Consider the following 13,565-nt stretch of genomic DNA (forward strand, 5'->3'; position numbering starts at 1 on the left):
CTACAAATTCCAGAATCTTAGGGACAAAAGAAACGAGCCAGGTCTAACTAGTCACGCATGAAGTTCAGTGGGAACCGTGCCGTCTTCTTTTATTTAATTATGTTATTTAAATATGTTACCATATGAAGTTTGTAAACGATTTATACTGTGTGCGGACCGATAACGTCTTGGAAGGAAAGTATCACTTTTGTATTTACCAGTGTAACAGCCTGCAAGATGGCTAATGTAGCCTCGCTTAGTCCTCTTTTCATAGCCATGTATTTCAGTTCCGTGGCCATAATGGAACGAAAGAAAACGATGAGTTTTTCAGAATGACAAGAGTATAACATTTAATTTAGAAATGGGTCTGGTGATCTTCCTTTTTTTTTTACATTTGTGTTCACTAAAAACATTTGAGCTACATTTCCCTCATCATACTTGACAACACTTCACCTTTCCAATATGGCCGCTCCCTTACCCCTCCTTGGACAGGGGCGTATCCGACCTTCTATTACCAAGTAAAGGAGCCCGGTAGGTCCTGGCGAGTGAAGGTACATCCTGTGTCCCCGGAAGTGAGACTTTTTGGATGAAAAGTTTTCTTATCTTAGTTCGCTTGCGAAGGAAAAATGCTTCAGTTTTTGGTAAGTGACAGTTATTGGATTGGTGCACGGCACATGGTCTTGGGGACAAAATGGGGAGAGTGTCGCGTAACGGCCAGAGCTGCCGACTTTGGAACTGGGGAACCAGCTTCGAGGTTTGTCGTCGGCTCAACATCCTGTTGGTTTTGAGGCAAATCAATTAATCTCCCCGTGCCTACAAAAATTCAATGTACCCCTGTGTAATGTAACTGGTGTTCATGTAAAGCGGTTCAGTACCTTCGGGTCGAATATGCGCTATACAAAACTTAAAAAATGCAACATATACAACAAAAGGTCTTTATGGAATAGATTGCGGGGCTAGTTAGGAAAACCTGGAACAGAAGCAGACCCTCTGGTCGTACTTGGTCAGGGGTGTAGAAAACAGGAGCTCTAGTTTTGAAAGCAGGGGATTGTGTTGTTTTAAAGCCTCTGTTCTCCGGTTTGAATTTACCATTGAAAAAACAGCCAGGATAGGTAACTTGAAACGCTACATCTTTTACTTGTTTAAACAATGATTTACAGATAAATATTGTCAAAGCTAACAGATCGTCACTCGTGTCTGCCAATGCTTGTTTAGTTTGTTAACCGAGCGCCCCGCCCATATCTGCTCCCACACAGTTTGGCTTTATAACAGTGTAACGGATGTGCGGGTGGATGTAAAACTTTGCTGAAGGTGTTGCTGACGATGGGAAGTGGGAGCAAGGGACCTTTTGGGAAGTGGCAAAAGCAGGTTTTGGTACGAGGAGGGGACTGGGGTAAAAGACCTATGGGACACAATGTCTAATAGTTCTAAAATATTGTTTTCAAATGACATATTTTTAAATTTTAAAGCCTGTAATGCATTGTTAAGTTTGCATTTATTAAGCACTCCATAGGACTTTCTCACTTGGCGAACTTCTGTGTGAAGGTCATCAGCCAGTTTTGCCTAATGTTTGTAGTGAGTTATTAATAGTGTGTATGTCCAATGTTTAGTTTACAACTTTTGTGTAGGTTAGCATGAAGGTAAATTGAGATGGATTTAGGACACCCGTGTGGCGCAGTGAGTCCATGGTGCTTTAGGGGTATTCTGGGTCGTGGCAACCTCTGTAAAAGATACTCCAGTATGTCTGCACAGTGGGTGCACAGAAAGAATTCCTCTCTCTGCCCCGACCGTACCAACCGCAAGGACCCCGGAATAAACTTCATAAACTTCATAAAGTACCTCTATTGCTCTTCGGAGTCACTTCAGGGCATATCATCAAGCGGCAGCGATAATTATCGCTGGCCGCGCTTACCGTGAATTTTCCTATCGCCGGGTATCGCTGGAATAATTAACAACGCTTAGCACAATGTCGATTAATATTCCAGCGATATCGGCGGAAATGGGCCAACATCGCTGGAAAACCAGCGATGTTGCAAGCAAAACGCGAATAACCTTGCTGATACGACCCTGTGGTCGTATCGGCATAATCCACCCCCAATGTCGTGTATACACTGGTCTGGATTTTAGCAGACATTAAAATCCAGCGATAATGGCCATTTAGCGCGATTTCTGTTATCGATACGCTGGCCGGGCCATTGTTGTAAATATCGCGAAGCTTCCTGTGCGATATTATGTCATGAAGTCTTGTCAGTCACGCCCACTTTTCATCTCATTAGCGATGCGAAGTTAGGCGTGCTGGAAACGGGCGCTGAGTAAAGGAAACACGCGCTAGCGTGACCTTGATGATATTGCGATAGAATTATTGCCGCTTTTCGCCCGGAAACGGATGCTAAAGTGGCGATAATTTTATCGCGACCCCTTGATAATATGCCCCTTCGTCTGTTAAAACCAAATGTTAGGTGTTATTTAAAACGACATTCTTCACTACCAGAAAGTCCATTTGCCTGTATTTGCTGTAAACAAAACTGTACCGCTGTGCCTGCTACTGTCCCCACTGGCGCACTATCCTGCTATCTCATAAATGTTTGATCACCTCTTAAACATCACACAGAACTGCTGACTTCGTTTTTATTAAAGAAACACGGAATAGCGATAGGTCTCTTCTTTTAATTTCTCGGGCCTTTCCTAACAACTTCTGCATTTTCTGCTGCAATCGCCGTGCATGTCACGGAGGTGGCATAGCACTTGTTTCATTCCCAACTCATCTACTCCTTTTGTCAGAACTTGGTGTTGTGAGGTATCATGCGCTCATATAGTAATTACATGTATGTGCAATAGAACAGGGTTTTCGCCTGCGATGCATTCAATGATGGGAAGATATACCGTACTCCCCTGGTACAATCCTGAGATTGATAAACAATGATTCATTGTATGAAGCACATGCCATTCAAACCAATTACAATTTTGTTGAAAAACGGTTAAAAATGGTAATAAGCGAAAGAGATTTCTCTTCTTGTCTTCAATAGTTGTTGTAGTTATTTTCTTCAGGTGACCGTCTTTTAGCCAACACATGTTTCCTTGTTTCTGGGAGATATCCCACAACTTCGTCAGGGCTGGTCTGTTGCAACGTTTCAATGGGCAAACCCCCTGCCTAGAGTAAAGCAGCATAGGAGGTCATTAAGTCAGGTTCTCTTGGGTATATTTAGTGTAGAATGGCCACAAATGTAAGTGGTTTGTATCAAGAGACGGTATTCCCTCCCAATCTTGCTGCAAATCAAGTTGCTGTGTTTACAGTAGATTAGTGTTGGCAGGAAAACTTTGCTGCCAGTGATGATCAGTGCAAAAAAACAATTGATGGACGGAATGCTGGACAATGCAAACATTCACTTCTAGTCACAAGAATCTGGGTTTAATCCATCATTCTTTAGCTCACCACACCACCCCAGTTTGGACCCAGCCATATGCTATTGAGGCACAGGGTCAAGACTGATTTGCATATGGCTGGCTCCAAACTGGAGTTGCTTAGTGGGCAAAAGAATAATGGATTTAACCCATATCTCTTGACCGGGGCAGACTGTTTGAATCATTCAGCATTCCGTCCATCATTTGTTGCGGTTACACTTTTCGCCCTAAGTGGGATGGGTATGCCCAGATGTGGGTCCTTTCCTCACTCTGCCACTGGATTCAAGCTAGCCTAGCTGATGAGGGGTGACATACCCTGACACCGGTCCCAGGATGCTTGTTTCTGGACCACATTTCTTGACTGGGGGAGGATGTTTGAATCATTCCGCATACCGTCCATCATTTGTTGCTTTTTCCCCAATGACGATCAGGGCTCGAAATAACAAGGTGATCCCTGTTGAGTTGCGAGGACGCGTCCACTCCTTTAACAATTTCTGGAGACTGAAGGGATATTTTTCTTCATCCAAACCTCTCCGTCTTGCAATTTATCACAGACTCTCATATGCTGACCATAAGATCTAAGGAAAATTTTGTTAAAAACCTTTCAGAAGCCCTTCTCAGTCTGCTAAACATGCACATCTTTTTATGACGTGGAAATGTAATATTTATATGGCTAACTCCTAGGGCCAGCTCACTTCCCATTTTACTGACCCTATATCTGCTATGAATATCACCCAATTGATTAATCTTCCTACACGTCTGTCGCTGGTCACACATTAGACTCACTGTTCTCTAATTCACCAGCCAATGACTGGTGCCACTTCCTTTTACCTGGATGGACTACTCAGCCACCCTGTTTTTCTTTGGTATCCCATCCCCAGCACCCTTCATTTCACCCCGCTGTCTTGAGTAGAATTACAGTTGGTAATCTTAATGCCCTGATTGACACAACTACTGTCAACGAGAAATCTATCCACTAACTATCTTCAATATCTGTATTTCTCGAGCTCTTGGTAACACATCTCTCCTTAATCTCAAACCTAACCACCCCTTGACCAATTCTCCCTGGTTCAATGCATCCCTTAAAAATGAACAGAGTAAGAGCAAATGCCTGTGGCATTGCAAATACAACACCACACACCTACAAAATATTGTTGAAGTCTAACCATAAACTGCCTAGGGTAACACTGGCTGAACTTTTCATTAAGTCTACCTCCTCCTCCCATAATTCATCCGGAGAAATTGTTGCTGAAGTCAACACTTTTCTTCAGCCCTCTACAGGTAGCAGGAATATCTCCCCATCACAAGATCTGTGCAACAACCTGGCTGCATTACAAAATTGCTTCTTTTTATAAAAAAAAAATCCTGTTCAACTTCTTTTATTTTTTTTCTTTGCAACATTTGTAAGTATGTAAGCCAGTACATCTCCAGAAAACAGTACAACAAGCATAAGTCGGCCTTGAAGGCCATGGCGGTCATACAGTGCTGGGATATACAAGTCAATCAATCTGCGTCGTCTGTGTTTCCGATCTGGTGCAGTCGATTGATGAGTGTGTGGGGGAGACGGTTTTGAAGACTGCGGAGCGGTCAAGCAGGATCAGAGCAGCTAATTCTCTGTCGAGTAGGATGTGGATGTCGTCTGTTGCCCAGGATCAGGGCTGTCTTGGTGCTGTGATTTGTTCTGAAACCTGATTGGGAAGGGTCCAGCAGGATGTTTCTTTCCAGGTGTTTTGATGAGTTGAAGGTTGATGGCCTTCCCCAGGTCTTTGGCGGGAAACAGGAGCAGCGAGATGGGATGTTAGTCCTGGAGCTCGCTGGGGTCTGCAAATGGTTTCTTGAGGACAGGTTTCACCTCTGCGTGTTTCGAGACGTCTGGAAACATGACTGGTGATTGTTGCGGAGAGGATGGTGGTGAGCTGGTGGCAGATCTTGTCTCTTCCGAGGTAAAAAAATTGGTGCACAGTCTGACTTCCGTCTCCACTTTAGCAATGAAAATTTCATTTTAGCTGCTACAGAATTCATAAAGCTCTTCTGCATAAAGTCTTCTCTGCCACACTCATCCTCTTGGATCTCTGTGGCTTTCGACACAGTCTATAAACAACAGGAGAGAGAGAGGGTAAGTTTGACGCTAATCTTAGTTCCCCAACGAAATATTATATAAACGCAAAAAAGAGTAATAAAATACAAAAAAACAAAAAGAAGAAAAGGGAAATCACGCTCCCTCTCTAGGGACCACGACGAGGGGGGGTCCCCAAAAACCAGCTCCGCTGTAAACAGGCGTAGTAGCACACCAGGGAGGCATTTGGCCTATCTGGTGGGAACCCAGTGATGAAACCAGTCACCAGCTAGGTTGGTGAGTGAGGGTTCTTTTTAACAACTCCGAGTGATTTCTCTTTTTTCTTTTTGATTTTTTTTGTATTTTATTGCTCTCTTTTGACACAGTCTGCCTTGCAGTTCTAATTGAGCCTGTTTACTCTTGACATCGGTGGAGGTGCACATGAATGGATCCTCTTTTCTTGCAATCCATTGTACCCCCTTTTCTGTTAACTAGCTACCCCCTTCCATACAGCCCTTAGTCTGGCTTTAATGTCTGTACGGCACCATTTGCCAATCTCATGAGTTCTTTTGGAATCCCAATTTTATCTTCGGCTGACAGCACACAACTGGTTGTTACTTTTTCCAAAAGAGAGGGAACACTGTAAAATGATTTCAAAAATGATCTTTTTGAGGTAGCCAGCTGGATGAACCTCCATTGCTCAGGATATAACTGATAAAGCTGAGCTCATCATCTTTGGTCAGTCTACCATAGCCTGATCACTCTCCTGTTGGCCTGCAAAACTTGGTTCCCCACCAGTTCCTACGCAGGTGACTAGACATCTAAGCATTAACATAGACTCTAACCTCACTTTTGCCCCCTAGATATGCGCCATGTCTGCCACTTTTTTCTCCCTGGTAAGGGCCCTTAAGAAAATCTTTGTGTTCATTCCTGCGGCTACACAGAAAACTATTGTCCACGCTCTGATAACCTCTAGACTAGATTACTGATATTTACTGTTAGGTGGTGCCGCTAATACTTCATCAGTTAAAAGTAGTCCAAAATACTGCTGCAAGACTTTACCCTAAATGTATCTTGAAGTCAGTCGGTCTCTTCAGGCCTAAAATCCCTCCAGTGGCTTCATCCAATTTACCTTTACTCATTTGGTAGTCCCTGTAAGAGGCCCTTATTGCCTCCAGAAACTGTCACCTGGTACACAGCTATTTGGGCCCTCAGGTCATCTGGATATTGACTCCTTATCACAGCTGTATATTGAAAGACCTTCATTTGCGATCGTTCCTTAGCCTTTGAGGCTGCAAAACTTTGGGGCTCCATCCAACTTCATCTTCGGCTTACGACCTACAAAGCTTTTTCTCATAAACTCATCAAAACCTGGCTCTTCTCTCTTCATTAACTGTCTGTCTCCTTTAATTTCTTTCTTTCTGCAACTGGTTTTAGCACTGGGATGCTCGGGTTTAAGTAGCTGTGTAATTTAGAAATATTTTATTCATTCATCTTGGGAGATCTGTGTAGAGACTTGTGTATGGGTGGGTGTGCCTACCCACTCACTTTTGTCTACATTGGGAAGTTGATTGTCCTTTGCTTAATGGGAGTGAAACACTAAGTCATTGTATCACGCCCTGAGTTAGTAACTTTGAAGTGATGTCATGTGCTTTAGCAGGTGGTGTGTTTATACTTGGTGTATGGAAATGTTTCAACCATGTATGTTACTGTGGTTTGTGACAGTGATGTTGAGTTGATTTAATATGGCTCACTCATTGCCATGTGCAGGAGGCTGAGGTTGCCTCAACTGATGCCAGTATGTTAGTCTATTTTAAAGCTTTTATTGCCAAATACTGGCTTATACAGCCACCTCTGCTGCTCCATAGATTGTTAGGGTTGGCATTTATTTTTCTACTATTTGGAAGTGCTATGAAGGAAAAGAGAGTGTAGGTATCTCTAAATCTCAGTTTTGCCCCTTGTTTGGGGTCTGAAATGCAGTGTATTGAAGTGAACTCCATAATCTCCCCTCCCTGTCCTAAGATTGAATACACACACTATATAGCACAGAATTGGCTTTGATTAAGTCAGTGGAGGGAATCGGAGAGAGACATTGGACGGGGAGGAGGGGGGGGGGGGGAGGGAGAGGTAAGACAGCCTTGATCCTTTTTGATCTCTCGGTTGCCTTCTACACCGTCCATCATGACGCCTTGGTGGATCGTCTAGCAGCTTTGGGAGTTCCGAGGACACCTCTTAACCTTATGCAGTCCTTTTATGCATATAGAGGCAATTTGTTGCCCTAGATCCTTATACTTGAGAACCCTTTACACTTCTGTGTGGGGTTCCCCAGGGTTCCTCCATCAGTCCTCCGGCTCTGTTTAATGTTGATGTTGCAGCCCTGGTAATTAAATCCTTCGGGTTTGCTCTGACTTTGTACGCGGACGACACTCAGATAGTCGTCGCTGTCTCCAACCAACGTAATATCATTGACAAAAACTTCCATGACTGCATGTTAGCGGTTAGTTCTTGGATGAGCAGTAACTACCTAAAACTTAACTCCAATAAAATGGAGGTTGTACTCTTTGGAAACTACCCCTCTTTTTGGTCCCCGGGGTGGTGGGCAGGTGACTTGGGATCACTACCTACTCCAGTCGTGAAAGCCAAAAATCTGGGAGTGATCATAGACAGTAAGCTTTCCTTCGGCAATCAGGTTAATGCCTTGACAACATAGACTTTCTTTATTCTAAGAATGATTAAAAAGATCTTATTTTTCGTTCCCCCCCAGATTCCCCAAAAACTGTACGGTCCGCCTTGATTTTGTAAAAGGCTGAACCATTGCAACACTCTCTATATGAACAAACGGCAACAACCCATGAAGAATTTACACGTGTTGCAAAATGCAGCTACAAGACTTTTGGCTCGCACTCCCAAATTTTGCTCAGTTAAAACTGTTATCCCAAAACTTCATTGGTTACCAGTGGAAAAATAGGATAAAGTTTAAATCTCTTTGCATTGCCTACAAGGCACTACATGATAGTCCTATCATATCTCACACAGCAGTTTATTTGGTATGTACCCAACAGGGCACTCCAGGCTGCTAGTGCCAAAACCTTGGTGGTACCCAGATCTAAAAAGCTAACAGATGAGGTAAAAGCTTCTTTACAGGCCTGAGCTTGCTGGCCTTTCGAAAGGCCTCAAAAACGTGGTGTAGGAAGCTGGCTCTGTATAACTATACCAAAGTAAAGGATAGTGTGCACAGTCCAGTGGATCCCCATAGGCTTACAGAGGTAAAAGTCGATAACACCTTACTGTCTTTTTGTGGAAGTGTGGGCGAGCAGTAAGGCTTTATCAGAGGTTAGTGTCCAGCATTTATTGTACGCATTCAGGCAAGATATGACGTCACAACCTCAAAGACTGCACTCAGACCAATTGTTTGTATAAAAAATAATTCTTCAGTTGTATTTTATTTTTAGGACCTAGCAAAACAGGTTGATACGAATATGTAAGCTGGATGAAATTGACTTTGTTATGCGTTTGTAAAACATTTAAAAAGACAGTTGACTTTAGGCTGTAATTACTTTAAGATTACTTTTTATACTCATTGTGGTATGCTTAGATATCTCACTGGGACATTTCCTAGACAAAGGTAAGGAAACCACTTTTTCATTAAATCACAGTTTCTTGGGTTTTCGTACAAACACAATTCAACACTTAGAACTTCTTCATATGGAAAACAGTCAATGCAATCCTATGAAAAAAAATCTGGTTATAGGTTTGCAAGGAAGCAATCCGTTATGAGAGTTGAGTTTCTGGGTTTAGAACAAGAGTTCTCCCTGGGTCAATGATGCACTCAAGGAGCACCCTCAGCGGCACTAGGGCGGCCGGGTGCCTGGTGCTGCGGGCTAATGTTAACATATGGAGTTAGAGGGAATATATGACGATACTTAGCATGCTTTTAGTGCGTTTTTTTAATTATTTTTTTTATTTCGCAAACGGCATTAGTACGCATAATTTTACTTCGCTTACCTCTACTTCGTAAAAACATGAAAACCTATTACATTTCACACCACTGCTCTTCCCTAAATCACTACCCCAACACAACTTCCTACACTACAAAAACACAACACTATCCTGAAACCTAATACGCCACTCCCAGCACGACCCCCTACACTACATATACACCAAAACACTACCCTTAACCATACCATACGACCCACCTACACTACCCTTAACCCTAAAACACTAACCTAAACTACACATACACCACAACACTACCCTAAACCCTACACTCAAACCTTAAACACTACACATACCCCTTACCTGACACGCCTCGTGGTTCCTCTCTCCTCCTGGGACCTTCCTCACGCCGTCTCCGAGGGGCAGTGCACGTTGTTGTGAGGAAACCGCCTCAGTTTCCTTACAACGACATGGATCGTTACCATTACAACGCAGGCGTAGTAACAACACTACACTTCACTGACCCACAACACTACCCTAAATCCTATAACACTAACCCCCGACACTACACCAAACCCTTAAACACTACCCTACACTAACCCACAACACTACCCTAAAACACTAACCCCCCCACACTACACTAAACCCTTAAAAACTACCCTACACTTCACTAACCCACAACACTACCCTAAACCCTAAAACACTAACCCCCCACACTACACTAAACCCTTAAACACTACCCTAGACTTCACTAACCCACAACACTACCCTAAAACACTAACCCCCCACACTACACTAAACCCTTAAACACTACCCTAGACTTCACTAACCCACAACACTACCCTAAACCCTAAACCACTAACCCCAACACAGCCCCACTTACCTTCCGTCTTCCTCCGTCGCAGCAGACCCTCGGAGCCGTGACGACATACAAAAACGGCACCCGCCAACTACGCATGCGTTGTAGAACGCATGCGATGTAACAGCATGCGTACTAAAGGAGACGCGCTGTTACATCGCATGCGTACTAACGCTTGCGTAGTAACTGTACGCGTAGAAAAATCAGCGTACTAATGGATGTTTCCCGTTAGAGGGCCATTGGATGGTGGCTGCTCTCATGCAAGCCACTGGGTTGTGGGAGCAAAGGTCATAGGGTTAAGCTCAGGGGGATCCGAGTTAGCAAAGAAGGTGCACTCACAGCGACACAGGGGCGGTCAGGTGCAGGGTGCTGAATTATCTTGGGCGACCTATTGTTTCCAATAGGAGATCTCTGGTCGGAACAAAGACTGCAGGGAGAATTGCTGGAGGCGACCGAGGCTGGAGAGGTAAGTTGGTATGCAAGGGGGTGCCTGGATACTGTTGGTTGGGCCACCCAAGGCCGTGGGGCATCGGGTGCAGGGGTGTCTTTAGGCGTTGGGTTTCCTTACCAGCTCCGGCCGCGGTCAGTGACCCCCCAGATAGAGGCTGTAGGTGTCGTCAGAAGGCTTGGGGTAGGTCGCGGATCACCAGATCACAAGTCAGGTTCGCTGGGAGGACCTCCTCGTGGTGTTTGGCCACTGGAGCACTGGTCATGGGCGTAGGGCACAGAGTGGTGCATACTCGCTGATTTGGTCGGACCTAGAGTCTGTTGCTTGAGCAAGTCAGGCGCTCACAGGAGACAGTCTTGGCAGGGAGGTCCTCAGGGTTCTGGGAGGCTGCTGGCCACACCAGGATTCCATTGCAGCAGGTTGAGACAGGCCGGTAGGGCTGGTGCCAAGCTCCTCCTCCCTCTTCTTCCCTTCTTTTCTCTTCTTCCCTTCTTTTCTCTTCTTCCCTTCTTTTCTTCTTTGCTCCTCTTCGCTCCACTTCCCTCTTCTTCCCTTTCCTCTTCTTCCCTTTCCTCTTCTTCCCTTTCCTCTTCTTCCCTTTCCTCTTCTTCCCTTTCCTCTTCTTCCCTTTCCTCTTCTTCCCTTTCCTCTTCTTCCCTTTCCTCTTCTTCCCTTTCCTCTTCTTCCCTTTCCTCTTCTTCCCTTTCCTCTTCTTCCCTTCCCTCTTTTTTCTCTTCTCTTCTCTCCTCTCCTTTTTCTCAGGGCTGCCCCTAAATACTTTATTTAGGGGGTCCCGAGGTAGTAGCCAATAGGCTACTGATCCTAGGGTGACTACACCCTTGATGTGCTCACCCCACCTGGGGAAGTGGAGACAAACCGTTATCCTGAATGGAGAGTGCCTGCCATCTACAACATGGTGGGCACTGAAGAGTGGGCTTCAATTCATCTTCCCCACCTGAGGGGTGGGCACACCTTCTGGGCTGCTCTAATATTTCCAGCTGAAAAGGGGGTGAGACAGGAAGGGGACCTGCTCCTGAGAGCAGGAGAGGCCGTTGAAGCTCCCCTGCCACAGATTGATCATCCTGACCTGGGGGAAGTGTAACACCTCTGCCCAGGAAAGGCTTTGTTTCTGGGCCCAGGGAGCTAAGGCTCCCACCCCAGGGTTTCAGAAACATATCTCATGGTGGCAGGCTTGTGTTTACCAGTCAGGGAACCCACCAGAGGCTAGTTGATTTTCAGGGGGCATCGCTAAGATGCCCTCTGAGGGCATTGTATAATAAATCCCACACTTACATCAGTGTGGGTTTATTATGGTGAGAGGTTTGCTACCAAACTTCCCAGAATTCAGTAAAGCCATTATGGGGCTGTGGAGTTCGTTATGACCAACTCCCAGACAATATACCCTTTATGGCTTTACTGCACTTACAATATCTAAGAATGGACTTGCACTGTAGGGGTACAGTGCTTATGCAACTGTACCCTCACTGGTGGTATAGTGCACCAGCTAGAGGGGTGACTCATCTATACCACAGGCAGTGGGTTGTAGGCATGGCACACAGGTTTGTGTGCCATGTCGACTTCACTGTTCTCTACACCCAGTGTGTGTGTATATTAAGGTACAGGACCTCTTAGGGTGGCACAATATGTACTGCAGCCCTTAGAGGCCTTCTGTGGCCACAGTGCACTTGGTACCCATAGTACCTTTTACAAGAGACTTGCATGTGGCTAGAGGGGTGCCAATTGTAGGTACAATTGTGCATTTGTGGGAAAGAACACAGGCCCTGGGAACCCGATTGTCACGGACCCAGGGCACATCAAGTAAAAATGCAACAGAAATCGGGCAAAAAAGGTTGGGGGGTGGGGGGGAGGTACTGCAACAGAAACCAACTTTCCTATGCTTCGTTCTTTTGCAACTAGTCTTTCAAGTAAGTCATGATCAGGGAGCTAGTGCCAGGACACCGGACACCCTGGGGTAACAGTGCGCTCTAAAAGTCTCAATAATATTAACACTAGGCAAGGTCTGGGGTAGTGGAGGTGCAGAGAGGGATGAAGGCAGGAGATAAAACTGCACTGCTGAGTGATCACTGCAGCTCGCTTTTCAGTGGTAGGGAACATCTCTGCAGGCTGGGACTAGCTTTTTAAATACAGAGGCAAGACATTTGAATTAGTAGCAAACAGTATCACAGCATGTAAGTGCCAGTAACATCACTCTGCAAACTTCCTCAAAACGATTGTGAGGAGCGTGAAATGAATACCAGGAGATATTGGGTGAAGCAGCATATTTCAGGCCAGCAGGAGTGTTCAGAGCATACCAAGGATGGAATCCTTCCAAAAGCATAGAAGGCAAATGTCTAAGCTTAGGGAACCGAAAAAGGGGAAAAATAGTGTAGGGAAGTCCAGGAGCTAACCAAAGTGTTAGTGGGAAGTCTTAGCAAGATGCAAAGTTGCCAGACAAAGTACCATTGTAAGATTCCTTAACTTTTAGTGACTCTGGTAGGTTTATCTCTGAGATAATACCACCTAACCTGGACATAGTCTGTCAATGTGCCTGAGAGGCCAGTGCTTTGATTTTTCTGTCCGAGTTGTCCAAGCTCCGATTCTCCAGAACTGCCAGCACATCTCTTACCGTTAACTAAGCTACTTTCCTACATCCTTATTCTGTGGTTCCTGCAAAGGAAGATTTATTTACTGGGAAGCACTTGCCTGATGAAACTTGTCCCCCCTAATGTTCAGACCCTGTTGAACATATGCATCATACTTGGTCGTGGAGACTCTATCTATAGTCTCCCCTTTTTTCAGATGTGTTCTGTGTAAATGTTGTATGAGTTTGTATGTGCTTGGATGAGTGCATCTTTGAACTCTATGTAGTAACACTGTCGACTTTT

The 13,565-nt window shown here is 44.9% G+C and overlaps 1 protein-coding gene across 1 annotated transcript in view; it reads left to right on the forward strand.

Annotated features, from left to right (window-relative positions):
• Nucleotides 1-299: 299 nt before the first annotated feature.
• The window catches only part of STMP1 (short transmembrane mitochondrial protein 1), a 41,646-nt gene continuing 28,380 nt past the window's right edge, over nt 300-13,565 (forward strand). The window contains exon 1 of the mRNA XM_085651994.1: nt 300-620. Within this exon, the coding sequence (XP_085508120.1) occupies nt 606-620 (15 nt within the window). The 5' untranslated portion in view covers nt 300-605. The remainder of the gene's footprint in view (nt 621-13,565) is intronic.

Source organism: Triturus cristatus, chromosome 4_1 (assembly GCF_964204655.1).
Source record: "Triturus cristatus chromosome 4_1, aTriCri1.1, whole genome shotgun sequence".
NCBI classification, from domain to species: domain Eukaryota; kingdom Metazoa; phylum Chordata; class Amphibia; order Caudata; family Salamandridae; genus Triturus; species Triturus cristatus.